Here is a 26,374-nt window from a genome sequence, read left to right as displayed (position 1 = left end):
GAGCAAGCAATGACTTATCTATAAGCCATAAGAATTATTTTTAGTATGAAAAACAAAAACAATAAAATATTTGTTATACAGCATTCAATCATTGCTTATTGAAATAGTTTGGTAAATCATATTAATTATTCAGTCATAGATGACCTTCTCATTAAATAACTCTTTTTGTTATGCTAATCATTTGAGGTTATAGTTTTAAATGATAAATTAAAAAATACTATTAAAAGTTATTAATCTTATACTGCATTTCTTTATTAAGACAGGAACTGATATGTCTATAATTTAACCAAATTTTGTGTTGATAGTGTGTTGCTTTTGTAGTAGTCTTCTCTTGATATCAACAAAGGTAACTAGAACACAATAAAATTTTTGAATAATGTTAAAGAATATAAATTGCTGATAATGATGTTTGAGTAATTATTAACAGAATTGCAAAAAATAATGATTATGTTTTATATATTTGTAAATTCATAGCTAGGCAAGTTGATTAGTTATCAGACCACCAACAGAAGGGTGGATGTTTTGTATCTTGTCATTGTCTTTAGCTACCACTGGTCCTGTGTTTGTAGACAGTACACATGATTCTCATTGGCTTAATCCTTTTAAAGTGGCTATATTCGGACTGTTTTATGTTCAAACCAGCCAGATCTAGCCTCTCACACCTACACTACAATGTCATTCTAAAAATATACAACCAAATCATCAATATTTCAAGGCTATGAGATAATCATCCTCATTTAACATCCGTGTTAAATGATGATGATGATAATTATCTCATGGGCTTGAAATTTTGATGATGTGGTTGTATATTTTTAGAATGACATTGTAGTGTAGGTGTGAGAGGCTAGATCCGGGTTGTTTGAACATAAAATATGTATGATTAATTTCTAAACAATATGAATAGCTAAGCATTACATTTGGTAGAGTAGTCTGAATGCTAAAGAGTTAATACTCTTAGCTACCAAAAGTTATAACTCAGTGTCAAGTTCAAGTTCATCATTTGGCTGAATGAAGGTAGTGGGAAGCAGCTCAATTTTGTAGACCAGAGTTTTTTGGTTAACTTTGCTATTGAGTCTAGGTTGTTATTTTGACATAAGCTGTGTGATGGTTTGTTGATTTGTAACAGTTCAGTTTATTTTAAATGTCAAGCATCTGCCACATTTTCTTTGGTTATAATGGATTTTGCAAAGAGTGATTTTTATGAATTCTAGAGGAATTAGTCAAGTTGAACAGATGACTTTTTAATTTATATAAGTAGAATACTTAACCATATCTCACACCATTTTTCTATTGAATTGTGAAAGGCACCAAAACATGTTCATTAACAACAGATGTTGTAAATTCAGTGTTTTGGATGTTTTAAATTTTAATCAAGAGAGGAAAGTCCTTCAGAAGCAGACTCTTCTCTGTATTGATCAGGTTGATGTGGTTGTTATTCAGGTTAAATTTCTGCAGGTTGAAGTCTAGAGAGAAAGTATTAATGCAGCAAAGCATCAGATAGTTGTATTTCAAGGAAAAAAGTTTTTGAGTAAAGTTTTGTTGTGATTGTTTAGGGTGGCACTGATGAAAAAATAGTTGAATTTTTGAGTGCTCATAGGTAAAGACAGGAAAAACAAATTATAACCTATGAAAATTTAGAGAGAACCATAAATAATTATGATATTCTCAAAGGAATTAGTAGTGTAAATAAAATGAATTGGCTTAAAAGATGTAATTGAAATTCACCTGTCTTTACTAGCTGCTTGCTTAATGCTCTATAACAGGCACTATTGTAGAGGATATAACATTAAAACATTTTGAAAATTGTCACATCAATTTACATATGTAAATTTCAGGAGCTAGTATTTTGACCATTCAGTATCTTTTTTGTTTGTTTGTTTTGTTTTTTTTAATAATTACCAAGCAGTTACGAGGAGTGACATCTATTTTATAGGCAAGTAATATTTTTTTATCTAAGAGCCACAACATGATACACAGTTCTACTACAATTTCTCTCATCTAATAAATTTCTTACATTGGCACAAGGTATCATATCTTGGATTGAAGTATGGGTAATTAAACTTAACCTAGTTCTTTATTGGTACTTATTTTATCAACTTTGGAAGGTTATAAAGCAAAGTCAACTCCTGCAGACAACATCATATGATTAGGACTTTGAACATGATTCTGTCAAACAGGGCTTCATGACAAAATATGCTTATATCCATACATGGCATTATATAGTAGTATATTTGCATATTATTTCATCATGAAAATAAATTTAATATGATGATTAAATGTCTTTTCTTTGCACTATATTAACTTCCCCTATTGAAAGGCCTCTACAAGTTGCTGATTTTGTAGTTGCATATGTATAGTATCCAAGATAAATGAGGGAAGGGAATATAAATTTGTAACATAAGTAAAATGATTCTCTTTGGTAAGTAAAATCATTATAAACATTCAACTCACAAAGAATTGATTATTATTAAAGCAAATCCCGCACTCAAGTTTGGAATATAGCAAGAAGTAAGAGAAATAGAACTTAATTATGACAATGAAATAAGAACTTTTACTGTGATTGAAAAAAGCAGCTATAAACACATTTCAGGTATTTTGTATTAGTATTGAATGGTTCAATAGTTCATGTCTGGAGTTCAGAACTAGGCTTAGTGTTGTCAAGGTTAATAGATTTTATGTAACTTGCATAATAACTTTTTGTTTACAAATAAAATCATTAAAACAGCTGTTCTTAGTTTTGAGCAGTCATAATTTTTCAGTCTAATTTTGTGACCCAGTTTCTCCTCAATATTGAAACTATGTTACTTATAATATTGGGAAAAAGGTGAACATCACATTTTTTTTCCTCTCATGTACATTAATTATGAGGCAAAATAACTAATTGAAAAATTATTACTAATGTCAGGTTGGGACAGTAGGTTGGAAGAATTGTGTTAGCATTGAACAAAATTCTTTGATATTTAGCTTCAGCTCTTTATGTTTTGAGTTCAAATCCCACTGGTGTCAACTTTGCCTTCCATCCTTTCAGAATCAATAAAGTTAAATACCAGTCAAGTACTAAGGTTGATTCAGTTAACTGTACCCTCACTTTAAATTAGTGATCCTGACAATAATATCAATGTAGAAAGTTGATATTATTATTATTATTATTATTATTATTAGGGTTGATATTTGACTAAAATGTTAGTAGGCTGAACTAAATGCTATACAATATTTAGTCATATATCTCCTTTTTGTATTCAAATACTTTCAAAACCTTTCATCAATCAAAGAGCAATAAAATAAATATTATTCAATTCAATCAATTACAAATTTTTGATATTGTACCAATGTAAGAAATCAGTGTTATTATTTACATCTATCTTTATTTACTGTCATAAGTAAGTTTGGTTAAGTCTGTAAAGCAGATTATATGGTCAACTATTTAAAATACTTTATGTAATTACTCTAAAGTTTTACATTTGAGTAATTCGTAATTAATTTTTCTTCTTTGTTATGTATTCTATTTCTCTTGTCTTGATGTTATAGATTAAATTCTATTTTCTGATTGTATGGTGCCATCCAACCTATGATGTCATGAAAATATATTTGAAAAGAAAAAGAGAATTATAGTTTCTCTGAGGAATAATTTATTTATAGAAATATGATATTCCTAATAAGAAAAATTAAATATTTTATATCTTGTTTTGAAGATACTTAAATTTAAGAATAAAAGATATTTATATTATAGGTTTGTTTTTGTTGTTCCTGCTAATATAGGTAGGATAGTTTTCATAAATTCAAAATTTTACAAAGATTTTTATTGTTGGGTATATTCCATTCACCTGGTTACCTGAAAAGTTCCAATTTGTCTGTCTATTTTACACCTGCTTTATATATATATATATATATATTCAGCAATGTGGCATGGCAACTTTTTGATTTTAGATTAAATATTTTATTTTAAGTGAATGCTTGTTTTGTAATTATACAAGCTATGCCGAACTCAACAGTATGGGTTAAACAATTCTAATCAGTCTTCTCTCTGTTAGATGGTTAATGAGAATAGTGTATCTCTTTATTATAAGCCTGAATTGTTAATTTCAATTTTCACTCATAGACTGTGAACTAATTACTTAACAGTATACATAACTTGGCTGTTAGGCCTAATTCACTTGCTTGGTTTAGTGGATTTCATTCTGTTGCAAGTATTTGAATAAGCATAACTCAATAGCTTAATGCAATGCTTCCTTCTGCATTAACCCGTAAGTTGTGATTTTTCCCGTCCCTAATCCCAGAGATGTTTGCAAAAGGTCATGGGTGTTACCTTTACTCCCCTAGTTAAACCATTAATTATAATAAAAATACAAGAATTTTCTTATCTCAAAAAGATACTTTTGATGTGCAATAATCTTATTATTCCAATGAGCAATTATGTATTCTTAACAATACAGTCTATTGGAGACAATAGGAAGAACTTGGAAGTATTCTTTTTCTGTATTGGATTCTTCACTTGATACTTGTATACTTCTTGAAATAAAGATTTTCATTCTTAATTTTTTTCTCTCTATTTTTTGTTTGTTTGCATGACTATGGTTTTGTTTGCTGTTTGTGTTTGATTTCATTATGTTTGAATTTTTTCAAACATGATCTTAATTTATTCATTTCAATACAACAAATACATTTATATTCATAGGTACACACTCAGTTATACACAAGCTTAAATATGTTCACACATAAAATTTGCACAAATATCACCTCCAAGTAGCTTCCATCTAGTCATCACTCTTGGCTTATTATTGCTATCAAATAAATTTATAAGTTATCAAGTTATCCTCAAATGCCTCTAACCTCATTAAGCTTCCCATTCTATTTTCTATTCATCTCTCTTTTTTACTCTTCTCTCTTGTTTCTGTCCACTCTCCTCTTTCTCACATCTGTCTCCGTGTTTCTCACCTGTCTCTTTCTTCTCATTTGCCTCCTCCTCTTTCATTTCTTCTCCTCTCACATATCCCCCCTTTCATCTTGCCCCCATCTTACATATATTCCGTTTTTCTCCCCCCCCCACTTCTCTTTCTTTGCTGGCCTGTATTATAAAGCTGAAAAACAGGCTCTCAAGTTAGTAGAAAAGCTATTTTATGATCTACTTAAGATTCATAAATACAAACCAGAAAGTCAGATTTATCAATGATTTGTTCTTCTTTGTGGTTCTTACTCTGGAGAACAAGCAAAAGCAAAGCTGTTAATTTTGAAATTATCAGGGGGTTTTTTCAACTTTATTTCATGACATTCACTTAGATTTGAAACTTCTTTTTATAGGTTGTTCTGTTGATGCATGTGTTGAGTTTTTCCATACCACCTACCCCCTATTATCATTTAAGAAGTATCTCGGGTATTAGTCATTTTCCCAACCTTTATCGTTCTCCATATCAGTGAACTCTGTTGTCAGCCTGAAATCATTGAATCTCCCAAGCTGATAGATAAATTTGCATGCTTCTTTCATTTTGGGTGTGTTGATTTTACCTGCATGAAAATTTACAATTCTTTACCAACCTGTGTGTTTATCCAGTAATGAAGAACTTCAAAACATCATACATGGTGGAATCGACAACTTCATCACATTCACCATCATTGGAATGAAAGGAAATCAAACCAAGAGCTCATGTCTCAATCTGTTATGAAAACCTAGAACACATGACTTAACCAATCTCGAACTGCTGCAAACACTTTACAAAGCACATATTCTCTACAATGTTGTACTGCCCACACACCTATATGCATTTAGCTCATAATCAAGAAAAGCTGCCTGCTCAATACACAACCCATATTCAATTATACACTCAAATCACTGAAAATCTCTTATCTGTTACATCACAGTAATGTTTTATACAGGCACAAAACCTTGCACTTTGATGGGGATGGAGCAGTGACTTAAATTAATCCCAGTTCTTAACTTGTACTTTTTGTCAGCTCCAGAAGGAGGAAAGGCAAAGTTCACCCTGCTTGAGTTTCACCTGAAATCCTAGAGTTAGATCCAATACATCAAAGCATTTTTCTAATGTTCTAATGATTCTACCAATCTACTGCCTTCTATCTACCGCCAAAATCTTGAATGGCAAACCCACAGCTATAAGTTCGTCAAGATTATTGACTTGCCTTCTTTTCAAACTCCCTCCATTATGGTTCTGTTCACATACCTAGTAATATACAGTAATCACCTTCTTCATTTCAGATTAGATTAGATAGATATCATTCTCTGGTAGGTGAGCCTTCTCTTACAAGGATGATAGTCCACTTACATGCTGTACCTCCCTTCTGTCTCATCTGCTGCTATTATAATGTTGCTTGCTGTGCACTAGCAGATGCATTTACCTTTCCTTTTCTTGATACCCTTGATATATCTCACTTTCCAGATCCCATACTAAATACTTTGTTCCACTTTACTTCAGAAATGGAACCGTGGCAAACTTTTTTCTCCCTATACCTCACCTGTGAGAAGCGAGCTTTTGATAGTCAAGTTTTCATTTGAGTAGCTTATTTTAGCATTTTTGAAAATCATGAATTTTGATTTTTAATAATATAGATGAAATATAACAGTGAAAATCATTGGTAATGAACAGATTTAACCATGGCATATTTCATAACATATTTTTAGATGTAAAGTTTATGAAACTCTCCCACTTTTCATAATTTTCTTTTACAATATTGAAATTCATTTGTTAAATAAAATTATTAAACCATTCATACATTTAAGAACAGTGTATGTGCATATACACCATTCTATATTTTTGAAACAAAAGATAACCATCTTAATGTTAGCATGAATTTGAATTTTCAGTAATGCTATGGTTTCAAAAATGTTAGTTAAAAAAAGATTATGAATTTCACATAAGTTCAATTTATTTTGTAGAGGAAACCTATACTTTTTTTGTCTTTCTATTCATTTTTATTTAAGAAGTGATATTAATAAGTTTTCTTAAACTTTAATTAAGTTAATTAGATTTCTCTATATTTAGCTTATCTATCTTAACTAATTACACGAGCAGAAAGTAACATGAAACTGATACAGTCTTTGTTTTTGATATGAACACATCCATAATTAAAGTAAGTTTTAATCCTTGATATTAGTGACAAATTTTGAAGGTCAACTAAATTTACCTGAACTTCAGTTAAGCTTATTGACATATCAAGCCAATCTTGACTTGAGGTTTAATATTTAATTAAGTTTATGTTTATTTTGTTATATGTAACACTATAACAAAAACCTTGCCACAAATGTGTATGTAAATTAATTTTAACAATAGCTATAATTAATGTCAGAAAAATTAGCAGTTTTGTTACTTAATGTCACTTGATTTTGACACTGTTTACATGTCCCGTTAAAATGGGGCTCTATGTTCATGTGATTATATCTTTATTGTTTTTAAACAATCTTGTTAAACACATATAACATTCAACAGATTCTATTTTTCTTTGAATAAAACATATATCTCTTAATTTCTAATTAATCACTTATTAAAATCTCCTTCGACTTAATGGTTTAAAACTCTATTATCCTACCCTGCTGAAAGATTAATCTTTGACTTAGCTTTAATGAATAGGATTACTTTCCAGCCTAGCCTAATTTTCACTGAGTAATACTAAGAGTTAGCGCTTTAAAGCCATGAACAAGTATCCTTTGGTTTGATTGATGGAAGTCTGTTTCATTGTGTTTGATTGGTTATATGAAGTTTCCATATTTTAGTATATTTATCTTTCAGATTCAGAAATAATTATGTATACTAGATATTCTTTAACCTCCTTTTAGTAATGACATTAACTTGGCAAACCATACATTTTTAAAGGCAGATTCTAACAGAGCATTCATCTCTAAAATAACAGCTGTGTTATTAGCTGTGGGTGAATTAGGTTATATTTACAATGATGTTTTATCTATTAACTTTTTGAATGAGTTTGACACTGTTTCTGATTTTGCTTAGTCAGAAAACCAATAACTATAGCTATTTTATTTTTGTCAGAATGTTTAGGAAAAATAATTATATTTATTTGATAATTAAAGTAGACTTATAGTTGTCTTAATATCATGCAAATAATGGCAGAATTTCTAAGTTGACTATTTTATAAATTGTCACAGCCATTTTTTGTTTTTTGTTTCATAAAGAAGTAGATACATACTGTAAAGCAGTGTTTCTCAACCTTTTGTTTGGCATCCATTTAATAACAAGTTGAATTAGTTGACTCCCTTCCTTTGCATTTTTGAGACCAACCTGCTTGAAACTACCCCTGCTTCTATAATACAAGCTTACTATTTTAAAAGGATATAAATTTAAGCGTTCCATCAAAAATTTATATTCATGTTTCAACACCAGTTTCATAATGACAGGGTATTTTACTAAATTCTCTTATTTTCAAAATTAATTGAAAAAAGGGCAGTGTGTTTCAACAGAAATTTGTTTAACAAAAAGGTTAAATCTTTTGTAGGATTTTCAAAGGTAGATGAAGTTTGCTTTGAGATCTTTGCACCACGGTTTGGGAACACTGCATAGGGTCAGCATCTTTGATGGGAGAGGGCAAGTGGATTGTACTTGACTGATACTTGTTTTACCATTCCCTGAAAGGTTTGAAGACAAAGTTGACCTTGGTAGAATTTGAACTCAGAATGTAATGAGTCACAAGAAATACAGTAAAGTATTTTTTGCAACACTAACAATTCTGCCAGCTCAAAACCTTAGTAATAAAATAAATTAGGATTCTTACCTATTTGCATGATTTCAAAGTATTCTCTCTAAAAATGTTAGTTATCACAGTGTAACATCCTACTTATTTATGAAAATTAAAGTGTGTTAAGTACATACAATAATTCTTCAGTTGAAATTTAAAATTGCCACTGATAAATATCAACCTGAAAAACTTAAGTATTTCACTTTAGTTCATAAAATATTCAAATATTCATTGAATTTTAAATTATTTTGTGAAATATCATTTCTGTATCACAGATTTTGTCAGCTCTTTCACATGAAGGTTCTTATAGATCTCCATTAAGTATATTGATAACAATCACTGTCACCTACATTGTCTCTACTTCTTTCCTTACTATATAATGATGAATATTTGTCTTACATTCAGTTCCATGCTACTATTCTACACTCCGTCTTATATCTAATCAATGGCTTGATTGCTATCTTGTTTTATTTTTTCATATAGGAGGAGTAAATGAGCTTCTTTAGCTTAGTCAAATGTTATTTGTCTACAAGACACTCTAAAACAATATAGTGGAAAGTTACTCTTTGCTCATCCAACAATACAGTTTCCTACCAAACAAGTATCCAACCAGTTGACACTTTCAACTTCACTCAGTCAACATTGAATCAATTAGTTGGTACTTAATTTGTCTCACAACTAGGATAAATTGAACCAATTGTTTGACTTTTCCTAATGATATATTCATCAGTGATAAGATTTTTGTTTTTTGATTTAAAGGAGAAAATTTATCTTTTTTATTGGCTTAGAGTGGATTCTATCTTAGCACTGCAGGTTAATGAAGTAAACGTAAATTACACATGCACTGATTACCCATATCAATAGACTGGTACCCTTTGACAATAAGGGAAAGTGAACTGTTGAGAATTTTGCTATCTTTGTTAGAGATACACTATAATGTCACTAATGGAATGCATTCTATTGGTGAGCAGATGCTCCGAACTAATTCTAATGAGAGTGAAACAGACATGAAACTAATAACTGAAATTAATTTTCATTCAATGAAACATTATGTGAAAAATTAACTCATCTGAAAAAGAAAATATATTCAATCATATATTAAAACCCTTTTCTTTTTTTTTTTGTTATAGAAATGGCTAGGAACAGTTTTTCAATTGTTGATGAGAAAAAGTATGATTTTAGTCCTTTGGAAGAAAACTGTTATTAACTTAGGGAAAAACTCATGGATGTATATATTTTTAATGACACCATGGAAAAATAAAAGTTGAATTGTAAAGAATGGATATGATGATATTAACACAATTCATTTTAGAATGTATGTTTTGCTATGCTATAATTTTTAGAAGGAAATATTTTGTTGTATGATTACAAGCTCTCAGCCTTTCTGTAAAGTAAGAGTAGTACCTATTTCTATCTAGCAGATCAAATGATATATACTGGCTGAAAATAACATGCAATCTCTGAAGGAGTTTGGCTTTTGGCTCAGTCATTCCATTCCAGTCTATTCAGTCATTATATTAATTACTGTAATTGCTTCTCAAACTTAGAAAATTAGCTGTTTTCAGTATTCCATCAGAGTAAATTATTTTTGTGTTTTGAAGACAAATAAAAATACTTCTTTTTTTTTTTACTGTAATGTGTTTTTTTAAAAATCATTTTTACTTGTCTTTTTACTACTTACAAATTGATTAGATTTGCAGCTTCATCTGTCTCTAAATTTACATCATGCCTTGATCGCCATAGAAGCTGAAAGCCTCTGTTTTGTTGTTTGTAAAAGCTTTTCATAAATGATCTCACCTATTTTGGTTTCATAGCTGATGTTCATATTTTATTGTAAAATTGACATCATATATCTACAGTACCCTAAAATTCAAAATTAGATCCATTGCATTATAATTTTTTCACTTAAAGTAATTTAAAGTATTCATGTATATATAAAGTTGTTGTGGGCATACAAATGTGTGTGTGTGTTAAAAGCAAAAATGTAAAACAACTGTAAAGCTTAGCTGTCAGCAGCCTTTCTTCTAATCATTCGAAATTTCTGCTCTATATTTTCGGTTAAGTTAAACAGCTGGCAACGCCTTGCTTTGGTTATATATTTCTTGACTAGCAGGATTATCTAGTATCACCTAGGAGAAGTTAGTTAAGTAAATTATATTAATTTAGAATAATACCAGATCTGTTCAGACAGTGCTGTGTAATCTATGCAAGGAAAGGAAAATAAATGATCATTAAAATAGCTTAGCCAACTAAATTTAATCATGCAGCATAATAATGGCGGTGGTGATGATGGATTGGCAGAATTACTAGTGTTGCACAAAGTACTTTGTAGTTCCTTACATTCTGAGTTCAATTCCATTGCAGTCACCCTTTTACCATTCATCCCTCCAGGGATGAAATGTAAAGTATCCATCAAATACTGGAGTCAATCAACTACACCCCTCCTCCTTATTTTCTGGTCTTCTGCTAGTGATAGAAATTACTGAAGATGGGGAATTGGTAGAATTGTTAGACAAACTGCTTTACAGTATATGCTCTGGCTCTCTACACTCTGTGCTCAACATTGTCTTTCATCTTTTTGGAGTCAATGAAATTACGTATCAGTCAAGAATTGAGGTCCATTTAATTGATGAACACCTCTTTTAAATTTGTGACCATGAGACTATTTTAGAAATAACTATTATTGTTGCTGTTGTTATTGTTAAAAGATCAAATTATATACATTTTGTAAATAATATTTGAAGGTCAGTTGCAACGAAAATGTTGAAGAAAGAAAACAATGATTTATAGACTACTGTTGATGAACTTGGGGTACCAAATATTGAGATAAGCAATCAATATCAGCATCATCAACATGGGATGGATGCATCTGTAAAGCAACATTGCTTCCTGTCTCCTCGTCCTATGTCATTTCATTAGACTGACCTAATGGGCATTTTACTAATCTCAAAGTTCTCAGTACACTTTATTTGCATTTACAGGAACCCTCTGTATTTGTCTTAAATGAGCCAGTGTGGAAGCCCCTATATGGTTGCTTGACTCAAAAGAAATAACTCCTTGAATTCACACTCTACCAGCTTCAGAAATAATAATGGGGAGGGGCACATTAAGTAATGTGGTCTTAAGTGCCTTATGCCTGGGGGGGGGACCGAAGATAGTCCCTGTGATATCACATGGAATACCTTTCATCATAGGCCTATGGACTGATTTGGGGTTAAACAATAAATATTGGCTAAAATTATTCCTTTACAGTGTATTATCATTGTTACAGTAACCCAACTGAGACCACTTCTAGTTAATTTTTGCTAAATTATCTATGCTAAATTGTTTACCTTGCGGACACAGATATGGATATGTGTTGAAGAATCTTGCTTTGTAACCATGTGAAATCAGGTTTGATCCCACTATCCAGCAATCTAGGAGTCTTCTTATAACCTTGAATTGGCCAATATTTTGTGAGTGAACTGAAGCTGCTACAGAAGCCTGTTGTGTGTGTCTTTCATTATTATTTAATGTTCCTTTTTCCATGCTGGCATGGGTTAGATGGTTAAACAGGAATAAATGAGCCAGAGGGTTGCACCGAGCACCAATGTCTACTTTGGCAGTTTTCTACAGCTGAATGCCAACCAATTTACAGTGTATCCAGGGTTCTTTTGTGTGTGTGTGTGTGTGTGTGGCATCAGCACTAGTGAGGCCACCAAGTACCAAGAGAAAAGTGATAAACTGATGCTTATCAACAAAAGAAAAATCATTTTTACCATATGTTCTGCCTGATTTGAACAGATATTCCTTTATTCTTGCCACTATAAAAGCATTACTAGTAATTGAGCTGTTGAAATCTGCAATCATTGACACTATTGTTCACAAAATACAAAACCCCACCAAATCTGAATTGAAACTGTCATAATTTAAAAAAAAAATTTGATACATTTCAACCAACATCATTAAAATGAAAAAGATATACTAAATCTTTCAAAATTCTTATTTTAAAAACTGAAACATGTAGGCAATAGATTTTATTTGAAATTATGTCACTTTGTGTTGTAAACATTGACCAATGTCTTTGATGCCAACCTATTTTGTTGAGTCATTTGCACTCAAGATTGTTTTTTGTTTAACATAGTCCTCCATTTGTAAATACCTACATTCATTGTCTAACAGCTTCACTTTCATATATATGCCTCATAGTATTTGCTATTTAGAAAACTCTTGCTGCTGCTAACTGAAGTAGCAGTTTTCTAAATACTTTGGCCCACTTTGTTGCATTGTCACTTCTGACATCTACCTCCAGTACTAATTATTTCACTTATCAGAATTCACCTACTGCTTCTTACTGTCAATGGTTTTTCAGATCAAAACTGTTGTGGACTCAATAACTGGTAGTTCATGGCTGTTCCAGTGAATGTAGATTTGCTTATTAAGCAATGTTTATAAATATCAAATATTGTCTTAATTATTGTTTGTAATAAATTTGACTTATGTACTTTAGCCAAACAACTGAAATATATTATGCTCAATTAATTTATACCTTTTTTTTCATATGCAATATGTCTTTTTCGAAATGATACAGAATGAAATTAATTTCAATCTTTTTCCTCTAAAACCTTTATTATTTTATCCAGGGTTGGTTATATATTTTGTGATTTACATTCATTGTATATTTGTTGTATGTTTAAATGTGCAATTGTTAGTATTGATGTATTCTGCATGTTTCTTTAAAAGAAATGTTTTTAATTGTTGCGTCAGTATTAAATATGGCTGGAAGAGAGCTTTGATTTTATTCAGAGTAGTTGTTTTTTCATAGCAAACGTTAACAATTGGCAGTATGAAATATGCACTACAAAATCATTTTTGAAAAAATGGTTAGATGTTTACAAATTTAGATATTTGCATTTGCAACATATGCTTAGTACTTAGTACTATTTAATTCTAAATGGCAAATGAAATCTATTTTCAGCTAAGACAAGTAATGCTTCTTGCCTAAGGATATAGCGCAGTGCTAATGGCCAGTTTTTAGCATTTGTATTTGTAGTCCAGCTTACCCATACAACTAGCATAATAAATTTTAAGTACAGTATCTATCTATAGTGTCTTTATTTCTGAAAGACGTTAATCTTAGAATTTCTAGTTTAGTATTAAAAACTGATGAAGTGTAGTTATGCTCTGAAATGAAGTAGAGACTAATATTATTTCAGTAATGCCTTTCATCAGAGTATTGCCCAAAATGATGGCATCTTATTGACAACATATACTTTTTCAGTTTTTAATCCCAATCCAATTCTTGTTGATGCAAGTCATCACTAGTCTCCCAATTCAAGTGATGACCCCTTTTGCTCAGTAGTCTAGTCAGGCATCTTAAATGATAACTTAACTGTCTTTTACTGAAATTTCCCTTTCTCTGAATTCATATTGAAAAAAGAAATACTATTATGCAGTTGTTAAAATAAAGTTATCAGTGTAATGTAGCACATTTATTACATCTATATTATTTCCCCTAATTTTTTTTTTCTAAAGTCAAAAGTAAAACTATTTATAATTATTTTATAAGAGTGTTATTTTGAGGAGGTTTGATATATTTGTTCTGGTATCTTTGTTTAACATTTTTGTAAGTGACATATCTTCGTTTTTTTTTTTTTTTTCATTAAATTTCATATGCACTGACTTTGAATTCTGTATGGTTTCTCTGAAAGAGTTAAAGTACGTTGCATGAAAATTGTATTTGTCTGTAATTTATGCTGCCATATGTGGAAATGATTTTGGCTTTTAAATTAATCATTTTTGTCATTTTCTTTTTATCGAAGCAGTAAATTCATTTGTTTTGGAAGAGTATTTCATTGGTTGATATACTGAAAAAAATCTCTCCATATTGGTGCCAGTTCTGTGCATGGCAGTGAGTCGCTTTCTTCTGCTTGGCTTTTATCAGTGATATTGTGGTCAGTTTCTCAGGGCAGATAAAATGGCAGCATTGCTCCTGTGTTTGCTGCTAGCTGCATGACATGTTAGAATTGCTTTTTTGTAGTCATGGCTATGGTCAAAGTATATTCAGCTGGGTCACTTTTGCTGACTTTGACTGGAAGAAGCTTTCACCTGCTTCTTATTCCTCTACTATTTCCAGAGGATGCTGATGACTCAGAACCATTACCTGTATCCACCTCAGCTGATGGAGAAGCTGAAGGCAATAACAGTTCACCCAAATCTGAATCGAAAGTCACATCTCCACCACAGTCAGAAGCTAAAGGTAGCTGTATTCACTTGCTGTTAATATTTGAAACTTGAATGAGTTTGCAAGAGAGATTTCTCAGCAACTATCCTAATCTTACTTTTTAACAGACCCATCAAAGACTCATATGTATTTCTTTTACTTTTTTTTCTTTCTTTTCTTCTCCCTCCTTTTTTTAACTGTTTTTTCAGTGGATTAACTTCTTGCTTACTCATATTAATCCTTGTATATACAAGTTGCATTTTTAGCTTCATATTTCTCAGCTAATTTTATTTTTAGATTACTAAACATTTAATCAGTTGCAATCAATCTGACAATTTCTTTCTAACCAGTGTCATCATCATCATCATAACAATGATAATAATAATAGATATTATTTGTAGGACATACGTTCTAATCATAATATCTATTATTAGATATTACTAATTTACTTTCTTGTGTGTAGCTATGAAGTTTTGATTTCCTGTTTGCTTTCTTTTCAGTTAACATTAGGGGCAAAATTAATTTTTGAACTATTTTGATTTCATTGTTTTTAAAATACCCTATCCTTTTGTTGATAACACCAAATTTGATGTAGATATGATTATGCTGACTGCATATTTCTCAAGATTTAACAAAAAAGTGAAAGTATTAGTTTCCAGAAACTAAAATTAGACTAGGAAATTGGTTATAGAACCCTTAGTTACATACCTTTTTAATTTTTATATTAAGCAACTATACAGATTTGAAGTTTTTTTTTTTCATATAACAAACTCATGCTCAAACCAAGATTTCCTACACTTTAGGTTTATGGAGCATGAAGACATTTTTACTACTGCTATTTCATAAAGATATTTACTATCAATTAACTTTTAGAACTGATCTTTCATATTTATCATATTGTTTTTACATTAAACATTTAAAAAAAATTTCTATATAAATGGAGAATCTATTTTTAATCTGAACATATTTCTCTTCATCCATTCATCTTCATAGGAAAGCAATTTCTACTCCAAAATCTTTGATAGTTTAAATTAAATATCAATATATTTAGTTGTAGAGCCAATATATTTATACAACAAATTGCTTTTCACCATGCACTTACTAACTAAATCAATAGTAACAGAAAATTTTAATAATCTAGTTGCTATATGTAAAACAAAATACATGTATATTTTACATGGGTTCTTGCAAATGACAATGCTTTGGTGCATGGTTACAAATAACAAGTGTCAAAATTGAGAATATTGAGTGAAAAAAACGTACAGGTTGTTTATTTGCTTCCTGTTGATAAGTATTGTACAAGTATTACTGTGTGTATATGTTTTTAAATTCTCAATTAATGGAATGGTACAATAACAAGTTGGCAAATAGTAGAAATAACCAAAAGCAGTTGTTGTATTTAGCTGCATTCATTTTGGATTTGATTTCAAACCCCACTAGAGTTAACATCTTTTATTTCTTTGTCAGTAAAATAAGTATCAGTAACGTTTTGATGTGGATTCGAATGGCCATACTCTTTATTTTACCAAATTGGCCTAAGTTAGGTCATTTAAGTAATGTTATTAATTAATAATTGATATTATTAATTCATTCAAAATTTGAATAAATCTTTTGCATTGTCATTATCTGATGACGTGGCGCAAGATAGGTTAAGAGTAGCTTGTTTCAAATTACATATGTAAAAAACAAGTAAATGAACATAAATAAAAGAAAACTGCTTATAAGTACAAATAAATATATTCAGTGTCTTTTAAGTGGATCATCATGTTGACAATCGTATTTGAATGATGTAGCAATGTCAGTAAAAGCAATATTTTGAATTTCATGCAGCTTTCACTTCCTTAGTATTTTCATAATTACTTTTTTAAAGCATTGATATTTTTATAATGATGTACTATATTGGATAGTAACTCCGTTAATGATAATTGTCAAGCAAGTGTAAGAGGTGTAGTACTGCATGGCTGTACGGCCCCTATGAGCATTACCATAATAAGAGATCACATATGTGACAGTGAACATTATTCTAGCAAGAGAACATTTCACATGTGACAGTAAACACTAACAGAGCAAAAGAACGTTTTGCATGTTATAGTGAGCATTACCCAAGTTAGAGAACATTTTACATCCAATTCTCTGCACATTATATATTAGACTCTCCATTAGGGTAAAGTTCATGTATTAGTCTATTTCAGTAGCCTATGGATATGGTTCCCATTTTATAATTTAGTACTAAATTAATTTGTTTATCCATGCTATATTCTATAAGATCTTAAATTTTTTCTGACATCATTTAGAGGTTCAGGGATTTAAAGAAGAATATTGATTAATGAATTATGAGCTGTTGTAATTAATTACTCATTAGTTAACTTAATTTAATTTTAATATTTAATTTTATCTCTTCTAAATTTCTTTCTCTGTAATATGTATGGCTTAATTTTGTATATTTTTATCTTCTCTAGAGAAATATACAAACAATTACAATTGTTTGTTTCTGTTAATGTTTTTATATTTAAAAGTATGTTGTTCTTCACTAATGGCACTGTTGTTAATTTGTTTTTTTTTTTGTGTTCTTGGTTTAAATGTTCCAGTTCTTAATTTAATAATTAGTTTTTTTTATTTTGTCTATTCTTTAACCTGTGCTGGAACCTTGTTTTCCTTGATATTTGCAAAACCAGTTTTTTTCTCAGTTTCTGTAGTTTGATGTTCTGATATTGGAGGTCTTAGAAAATTAAAGAGAAATAGTTTGGAAAAGAATATAATAGAAGTTGCTGCTGATCTTAGAAATTTCAGCTTATCATACTAATTGTAGGGGAATTTTTACGGCTTACTTCTTGTTGGCCATATCAGACCCAAATATTCTACCTGTTTTATGCTCAAACCAGCCAGGTCTGGCCTCTTACACACCTACTCTACAATATCATTCTAAAAATAAACAATCCTATCATTGAAATCATGAAGCTATGAGATAATGTAAGATTAATTCAAAACAATGTGAATAAGTATCACATTTGACAGAGTAATCTAAATATTAAAGGGTTAAAATGTTTTCTCTTTTAGACAATATAACACTGTTTTAATGCATCCAAGTAAGGGTGATTGTGGAAGATAGTGGAATGTTTTTACAAAAATTATATTTTTGTTTCATGAGCAGGAAGAGCATTATTGACCAAAGAGAAAGTCTAGCCCACATAGTTTCATTATTCCTAAAACTGATACCTTACCAATTAGGCAACACTTATTTTAGAAAGTCAACAACAAATACTCTGAAGTGTTGAAGTGTTTACACTGGAACATTTTAAGAGTGTATCAGTATGTCTGTGCACACATGCAGATATACATGTGTGTAATGCAAAGAATTTCAGAGCAAAGTGTCCTGTCAGCTGTAATGGTAATTGAATCAAATATTGTACACAAGTAGGAATAAGGAAATTGGTTCTTTTGATGGCATTTATAAGAGATATTGTAAATTTAATATATTTGTTATCAGGTAAATATTTTCATTTCAACTGATAAAGCTTATGTACTGAATGCTGTTACACCTGGAAATATTAAATTATAAAAACTAATATTTTAGATGGGGGAACAAAAAACAAAAAAACATTTACGTGCAGGCATGGTTGTGTGGTTAAAAAGTTTGCTTTGCAAAACCACATGTCCTAAGCTGATTAATGCCTTATTAGTGAGTTTGAGAGATAGAAAGTCCATCATGTGTGTCTGAGTGTGAATGCTTACTTTCTGTGATTGCATGAAAAATCCCTGAACTACAGCCACTGGTGTCTGTCATTTCTTTGTCAATAAATCATCTGGTAACTCTGCACTTTCGAAGACTAGTAGAATGACAGCTCCCTTACTTAAAAAAATAAGTAAGAATTAGTGGCAGGAAGGGCATCCATCAATGAAATAATGCCTCAACATATGTTCATCTAACACATGCTAGTATGGAAAAACAGATGTAAAGTAAATAGATGAGCAATTTCTACATCCAGGATATCAGCTTTATCTCATCATGTTATGAAGTTAGTGTTTAAAATTCTGCTTGTGAATTATACCATTGTGTATTGCTCTAATTACTGTACCTTTCTTCTGATTAAAATCTTTTCTACATTAACCATTGATACATCTCTGTATTTCCGTTATTTATAGATGTTACAGTCTTCTGTCATACTCATTCCTCCTCCCAATATCTAAATGACCTTCAGAGTTCAACTCCAACTTTATTTTGGCATAATTGATGTATCTGAAACTCAATGCCAACCACTTGTGATACAATGTGTATTAAATAGTCTTTATAATAAGCTGTATTACATATCATTCAGTATTAATTAATAGGTGGTTGTTTGGTAAGAAGTTCACTTCCCAACCACATGGTTCCAGGTTTAGTCCCATGGCATGGCACCTTGAGCGAGTGTTTTCTATTATAGTTTTCAGCTGATCAAAGCCTTGTGAGTGGATTTGGTAGATGGAAACTGAAAGAAACCTATCGCATATATATATATATATATATGTGTGTGTATATATTTGTCAGTGTTTATGTCCCTGTAACTTAGCAGTTTGGTGAAAGAGACCAATAGAATAAATACCAGGCTTTAAATAAAAAAAGTACTGGGATTGATTCATTGAAAATTCTTCAAGTTGGTGCCTCAGCATAGCCACAGTCTTACTGAAACTAGTAAAAGATAGCATATATTAGAGTATAATTTTTGGTATCTCTCTCCTTTAGCATATTAGGTTAGTTAAAATATGTTTATGACACTTTAACTTCCAAAAGCAAATTCCATAGAGAAAAAGTTATCTCTTCTGGTAAAAGGTATAAAAACACCATACCTATCCATTGCTTCCCTCTAGTGGATTCTCAGCAGCACATTTATGGCTTTTTAGCCTCCTTCAATGGGAAATGCCAAAGAGAAATAACCATGAGCAGATTCAAAGCTGTAGATTTGACTACAGTGAATGGGTTGTGCTAGTGGACCTTTTGGACAGGATAAAAATAACAGCACCAAGCAGTGATTAGGAATAAACAAACTCTAGGTTCTTTAAAATATGCTTGTGACATATTTTGACTAAATTCATTTATTCCTAATCACTGCTCTCTTTCTTTCTTGTTATATATATATATAGCAAGTGAATTTTCTGCTTTATTTCAATTTTGTTATTTTATATAAGGTCCTGGAACTTTAAGTGGAAATACGTTAAACAATATGTTATTATTTAAAATCGGACTTAATGCAGTCATTTGGTAGAATCATGCTCATTTGGTTATGGTTCTTTACATTCTGAGTTCAACTTCTGCTTTTATTCTTCCAGTGTTGATAAAATGAAGTACTGGGGTTGATGCAGTTGACTAACTCCCCCAAATTCCAGACTTTGCGATTATATTAGTAATGATTATTGTTAATGTTAATTAATAAGCTCTTCATGTTGTAGAGAGCTGTAGAAACATCAAAAGTCCATTTACAAAATGAAGGTTACAAAAAAAAAAAAAAAAAAAGGAAGTCTATTTACTTATCCCCATTGAGCAATACATAACACTAACTTAAACTGGATGTTTTCAGGATACTAAAACTGCTTTTTTTTTAAAGTTACTAAAATTGCTTGATGATACTTAAAATAAACGGAATTTATAAGTTTTTGTTTAATTCAATGTATTTATTTCAGCTCTACCTATGAAAATAATATCTATAAAATAAGCTATTTAACACACTGAGTGGCGGGCCACCCAATAGGGTGGCCTAAGAATAACGTAATTTGCAATTTCTTCCACTTTTTTGTGCCATTAATCTCAAAAGACATAGGTTCTGCTCTTCCCTTAACTCAGCCATAAAAAAAAATTAATTTTTATTCTCTAACTGATGCTATCTAATTCTTTGAAAACTACTGTTTTACATTAGGGTACATATATTCTATTGTATTTAATCACATTAACTATATATCTTCTTGTAGTCTATGAGATGGAAAATGAGAAAGATGGTCTTTTAGAAAACCAGTACACTAGAAATGATGGTAAAACCTATCAGACACCAAAAGGTAAGAAAACTAACTGCTTATGAAGTTAAAATTCTATTTTTCAGTTTTTCAAAATTAATTAAAATATGAATGGTGAAAAATGTTCAGATATTTTGATATTTTGATTTAGAATAAAAATTTTTTTTTTTTAAACTCAATGGTATCAACCTACAAGTAAAGTATGCTTTTAAACAAAATAAAAAGGAAAACTTTGGGAGACATTTGAGTGAGATTTATAAAGAGCATTTGATATTTTTAAAAGAAACCTCAAATGTTTTCTTTAGTTTTTAAATTATTTATTTCCATGCATATAGCTGACACTACTATTTCCCTTGGATTACAATAAACTACCTGAATTTATTTTCATTATAATTATCCTGAATTTATAAAAGAAGCATGTTGAATCCATTAATTTATAATTTTTTTTTATAGAAGATTTATTTTTACTTAAGCTTTACATCTTGAAAATTTTGGATTATTGGGGAAAAAAATATGATTGAAGAGCATGCTATTTTTGAAGTACATAGATTTTTGACTTTTAATTCTTCATAAATAACTATCATAGGTAACATTGACATAAGGAAATCTGATTTATATGAACTTATTTTTATTTGGTATGTATTAAATTTAATATTTAACTTTGATTCCAGTTTAAGGAGATATATTTGAAATTTTCTCAAATTAAAGAGACCAGCTCATTTCTGTCTTGTGGAATTTTTTTGTGTGAAGAATTCATTTTGGTTGTAACGTTCACTTTGTTAAAATAGTTATCGGAAAATTAAACACTTCGTCTGTTGATAGATCAATTGATCTGTTTCTTTCTATTTCTTTCAATCTGTTTCTTCCTATGTATTCCTGTTTCAAATATTTCTGGTTCTGAAAGGAAGACAAAATAAATCATTACATTAATGTTAGCTTTAAATTAATATGTATGAAAATATTACATTAACTTTTCAAACTTATCATTCAGGTTTGGTTTTAACTCAGTTGTCTTTCATTAAGCCATTTTCTATTTATTTCTATTATTTGCTTTTTTTTTTGTCATGAAGAATATTTATTATATATTTATTCCATACCTACCAAAATAACTGGCAGACAAAACAAATTATTAAACTCTGTGTAATTTAGCAATAACCCGTGAATTATAAATGTTAACTTTAGTACTATACTAGTGGACTAGTTAAATTGAAACTTGAAATGAGAAACTACTAAAGAAGACTTATTTTTATTATAAAAAAAATAATGGTTCAAAATAGTTGTTGAATTATTCTAATTTTGAATGCTAATATATATATGTGTGTATAGAAAGAACTAATGCATCGTTTATAAATAGTTTCCTTTCTTGTCACTTTTTAATTACTTTTGCTTGATAATTATGTCCAATTCTCTGTTTAAGATTATTGATGCAATTCATTGTTTCTTTGTCACAGTGCATGGGTCTCTTTACAGTAAATTTTGTATTTAATTTAAATCTTTGCATTTTTACAAACTACTCTGTATTTTATACTGTTGATTATGTTGTAATCCTTGTTGTCTGTTGAAATGGCTCTTTATACATTATGTAAACTCTTGCATGAAGCATTTTAATAAATGGTTTGCATGTTTTTACCTCAATAATTTTACATTATAATTGAACACTGTACATTTTGTGGGCTGCCCTTTCACTTTACATTATGACTAGTTGTTAGGAAATTAATGTACAATTGCTTTATTATTATGGCTTTTAGTATTATGCTATTAGTCTTTTAATCCTATCAGTTTTTCTAGGTCTATGTGGTATGATCTGCTGATTGTTTTAGAATACTTCAGTACTAACATCTGTAATGACATCTTTGAGGGAAGTAATTATAATGTACTCTAAACCACTCATTAGAAATATTGGCTGGTGTATTTATATTGATTATATTTCTGCAGTGTGGGGTTTACTAAAATCACTCTGTTTATTAGAATGAATAACTTAAATTAACTCCATGTTCACTTTTGAAATCCTAAAATAAAAAAAAAATTTTTTTCATCACTAACAATGATATTATTTTTTATGATGCTCATAGTAGTTTCCAGAAACAACAATTTATTGAAATAGCTAAAGAAAACTGAATCATATTTCTTATATTCTTAGTAAGTAAAATGAAAAGCATTGGTTTCATAGTAATAAAAAAAAAGAAAACAAGATAGTTACAACAGAAAAACTATATTGAAGTGGATGGATATCTTTTTTGATGAAGAGTAAAAGAAAATTTGTTGAAAATTATAAGTAAATTTTAATATCTAATTTTATATTTTAATTAGATTGAGCAGCAAGACTGTTGATTATGCTGAAAATTAATATATTGTAAGCTGTCATGCTATTCTTTGAATAATTTATATTTTGTCTTGCATTTCAAAACTTGATTGATAATATGAAAGGGAACTCACAGAATATCAAGTGTTCTACAAGACTGTTTCTAAGCTTTTCATATGTATTTCCATTATATTTCAAGGTTCATTGAAAATTTTTCATTAGAAAGTAGCTGAAAAATAAATTTTAAAAATAGAGTTTTCTAAGTTTTGTTTCTTTTTCTAAATTGGCATAGTTGGAGTGGATTAGAAAATCCCATATCTCTAGTCATTCTCATTTGTTGTCCTTTCCTTAGTGCTAATCTTTTTACCTTAAACTTTGTCAGTTTCAAATAGAGTATATTGATTGACTTAAGCATATAGTTACTCTTCATAATGTGGTGTCTGAATAGAGCCACTTTGTTACTGAAACAGTCATAAAATTCCTACTTAAAATGTTAGTATTTGTAGACATGTAGATAAAATACAAATTTTTTTTTTTTTAAATCTAGACTGCATTAAGTTGGTTAAATATATGACATACTGATGATAAACACTATTCAGTTTAAAGCAAGTATGAAACAGTGTATGTTGTATCAAATACACTATTATATTTGATGTCTACTTTGCATTTGACTTCTCCAAGGTGATGAAATAAATACCACTCAAGTATAATAATTAATTTTGTCCATAGAAAAGTAACTTCAGCAACTGAGAAATTATTATAAATTGCCAAAAAGCATGAATCAAATAAATAGTTAAAAATAGCAAGTATTTTCTAACTTCTTCAGATTTTACTTTTAAGTTAAGACCAGTTTAAAGATTTCTTTCATGTGGTTTGATATTTATTACTCTCCAGTTCAGTTATGTTTTGGCTTATAGTTCTTTATAAAATTTAGTTAATTGTGCAATTCACATAAGTATTTGTGCCTTTTATAAGTTATTCATTTTTATTTCTTTTGAAATGTTGCATTGCTATTGTATTTGCTGTTCATGTGATGTCTTTTTTTTTAATTTATTGTTTGGTATTTATTTAAACATTTTGTGTTGAATGCTGCATGATTATCATATCCAGGCATGATTCATTTATTTCTAGGTTATGAAACCGATGATGAGTATGAAGATAATGAAGATATGTGTTATGTTCGGCGCAACAAGGGGAGAAAATATGCGTCGGTTCCAAATGATGAAGGCATTGAGAAATCTGTTTATCGCACAGTTTCCAAAAAAGTCTCCAGTGATCTGTCGTCACTGAGCAAGGATAAAGACCAGTTTTATAACGATGTTTCGCATGCCTCTGCACATGGTGCTCCTAATTCTAGTGCATGTCAGCGAACGTCTGTCCCAACCAAGTACTACTCGGGATCACAGGGTTCATCTGAGGAAAGTGGAAGTGATGAAGTTGTTTCTCCATCCAATAGTACAACTGCCTATGTCAAGACAGCTACTCCTGGAGGTACTGACTTAGATATAAGGAGAATTTCATCCCCCAACCCTATTATCTTCAAACATCTCTAGATACTAATTCTTGTTTATATTACAGTCATAGCTAATAATCATTTTAGAAAAAATGTTTTAAGTTATAATTCCTTTCTCTTAATTAATTAATTTTAATATCTAATGTCCTTTTAAAAAATATTTAACTAGAATTTGTTACTTATCTCTATCTATTATTTCTTTGGCTTATGATAGCTTTTAACCTACTTTCTCTAACATTTTTTTTGTAGTGTTGTATTTGTGATGTATTTTAGGTTAAATGAGAAAAATGTTTGTCTTGAAATCACATGTTTTTTTTTTTGTTTTTTTTGTAGTCATCAAAATCTAAAAATGATTACAATCATTATTTTGATCATTAACCTTTAATTTTTTTTTTTTTTTTTTTGCACCTCAAGTTGCCAAGTTTTTATAAACATTAATGTTTACAATATTCTTCTAAGAATTTTCATGCAAATATAAAATAGCTTATTTCATATTCATGTCATCTAATATTCAACTACATTTACTTACTACCCAGATATATTTTCAAATTTTTTTTCAATGAAATTTTCAAATTGCAATTTGCTTACATTTCTGAAATATTTTATCAAAATATATTTTAGGTAATTAACAGATGAGGAGGAAAGGAAATATTGTTTAGAATCAGAGATAAAATTTGGGTGCTTCAATCAGTTCGTTTCTCATTAAAAACTTTTATATTTTATTTTCATGCTCCATATATTCATTCTTTAGTATATGTAAATATTTCAGAAGTCTTGACTTATGTGTGTGTATATATATATATATATATATATATATATATATATATATATATATATAGAAGTGAAGTTTAATTGTAAAGAAATAATGACTAATGTAATATATGCAACATTAATTTAATGAACTTCTTAAAAGCTATATATTTTGGAGGGTTTTTTTTAATCTATTGAATAAACTGCAATGAATTATATAAGTTTAGATAGATCATCAGCTTAAGCGTTTGGAAATTTCATGTTAGAATATGAAGTCTTTAAGAAGAATGTGATGTGGAAAAGATAGAAGACTCAATATGTATTTAATCAAACTACACTGTTAGTTTTATTTAGCAGTTTTTTAAAACACATGAAAAGTTTGATTAGATATAAGAAGGAATCAATTCTCCCATAAATTTAGTTTATCATTTATAGTAAAATTGTTACCAATGTATTTTATCATACTTGGGTATTTTGAACAATTATGAAGTGAAATAGAATAAATTAAGGTTATTGAATGTGAATCATGCAACTAATTGTTTACAAAACAATTTGATATTCATTATTTTTTTAAAATTTAGACTTAATTAATAAATGCACTTATTACTGTAAATTAACACTGCCTCTTTCCTTCAATATTATCAAATCTGTTTTTGTATCTATAAAATTCACAAGATAACTGCTTTAATTTCCTAGTCTAGTCTTCAAACATCATAGTCTCATTCTAAAGATACATAAATAGTGTATTTAATTTGTTCAGTACACACACGATAAATACTTAGTTGTACTCTTATTATTGATTAGACTACTTATTGGCAACATTTAGCTTTCTTTATTTATAGAAATAGCCAAATAAATAAAATAAAGCATTTTTTTTTATTTATTAATAGTTCACTGCAGAATAAATTAAGACATTCTTAATGTT

General features: G+C 29.5%; 1 protein-coding gene across 21 annotated transcripts in view; it reads left to right on the top strand.

The window, feature by feature from the left end:
• The window catches only part of LOC115212775 (amyloid-beta A4 precursor protein-binding family A member 2), a 248,648-nt gene that overhangs the window by 83,544 nt on the left and 138,730 nt on the right, over positions 1 to 26,374 (top strand). For 14 of the 21 annotated variants that reach the window (XM_036504010.1, XM_036504011.1, XM_036504005.1 and 11 more), the window contains 3 exons: positions 14,816 to 14,938; positions 20,843 to 20,926; positions 24,318 to 24,677. In XM_036504010.1, coding sequence (XP_036359903.1) covers positions 14,816 to 14,938; positions 20,843 to 20,926; positions 24,318 to 24,677 — 567 coding nt within the window. The remainder of the gene's footprint in view (positions 1 to 14,815; positions 14,939 to 20,842; positions 20,927 to 24,317; positions 24,678 to 26,374) is intronic. The other 7 variants (XM_036504016.1, XM_029781456.2, XM_029781455.2 and 4 more) reach the window with 3 other exon arrangements.

This window comes from Octopus sinensis, linkage group LG6 (assembly GCF_006345805.1).
Source record: "Octopus sinensis linkage group LG6, ASM634580v1, whole genome shotgun sequence".
NCBI classification, from domain to species: domain Eukaryota; kingdom Metazoa; phylum Mollusca; class Cephalopoda; order Octopoda; family Octopodidae; genus Octopus; species Octopus sinensis.
This window is presented reverse-complemented; position numbering and strand designations above follow the sequence as displayed.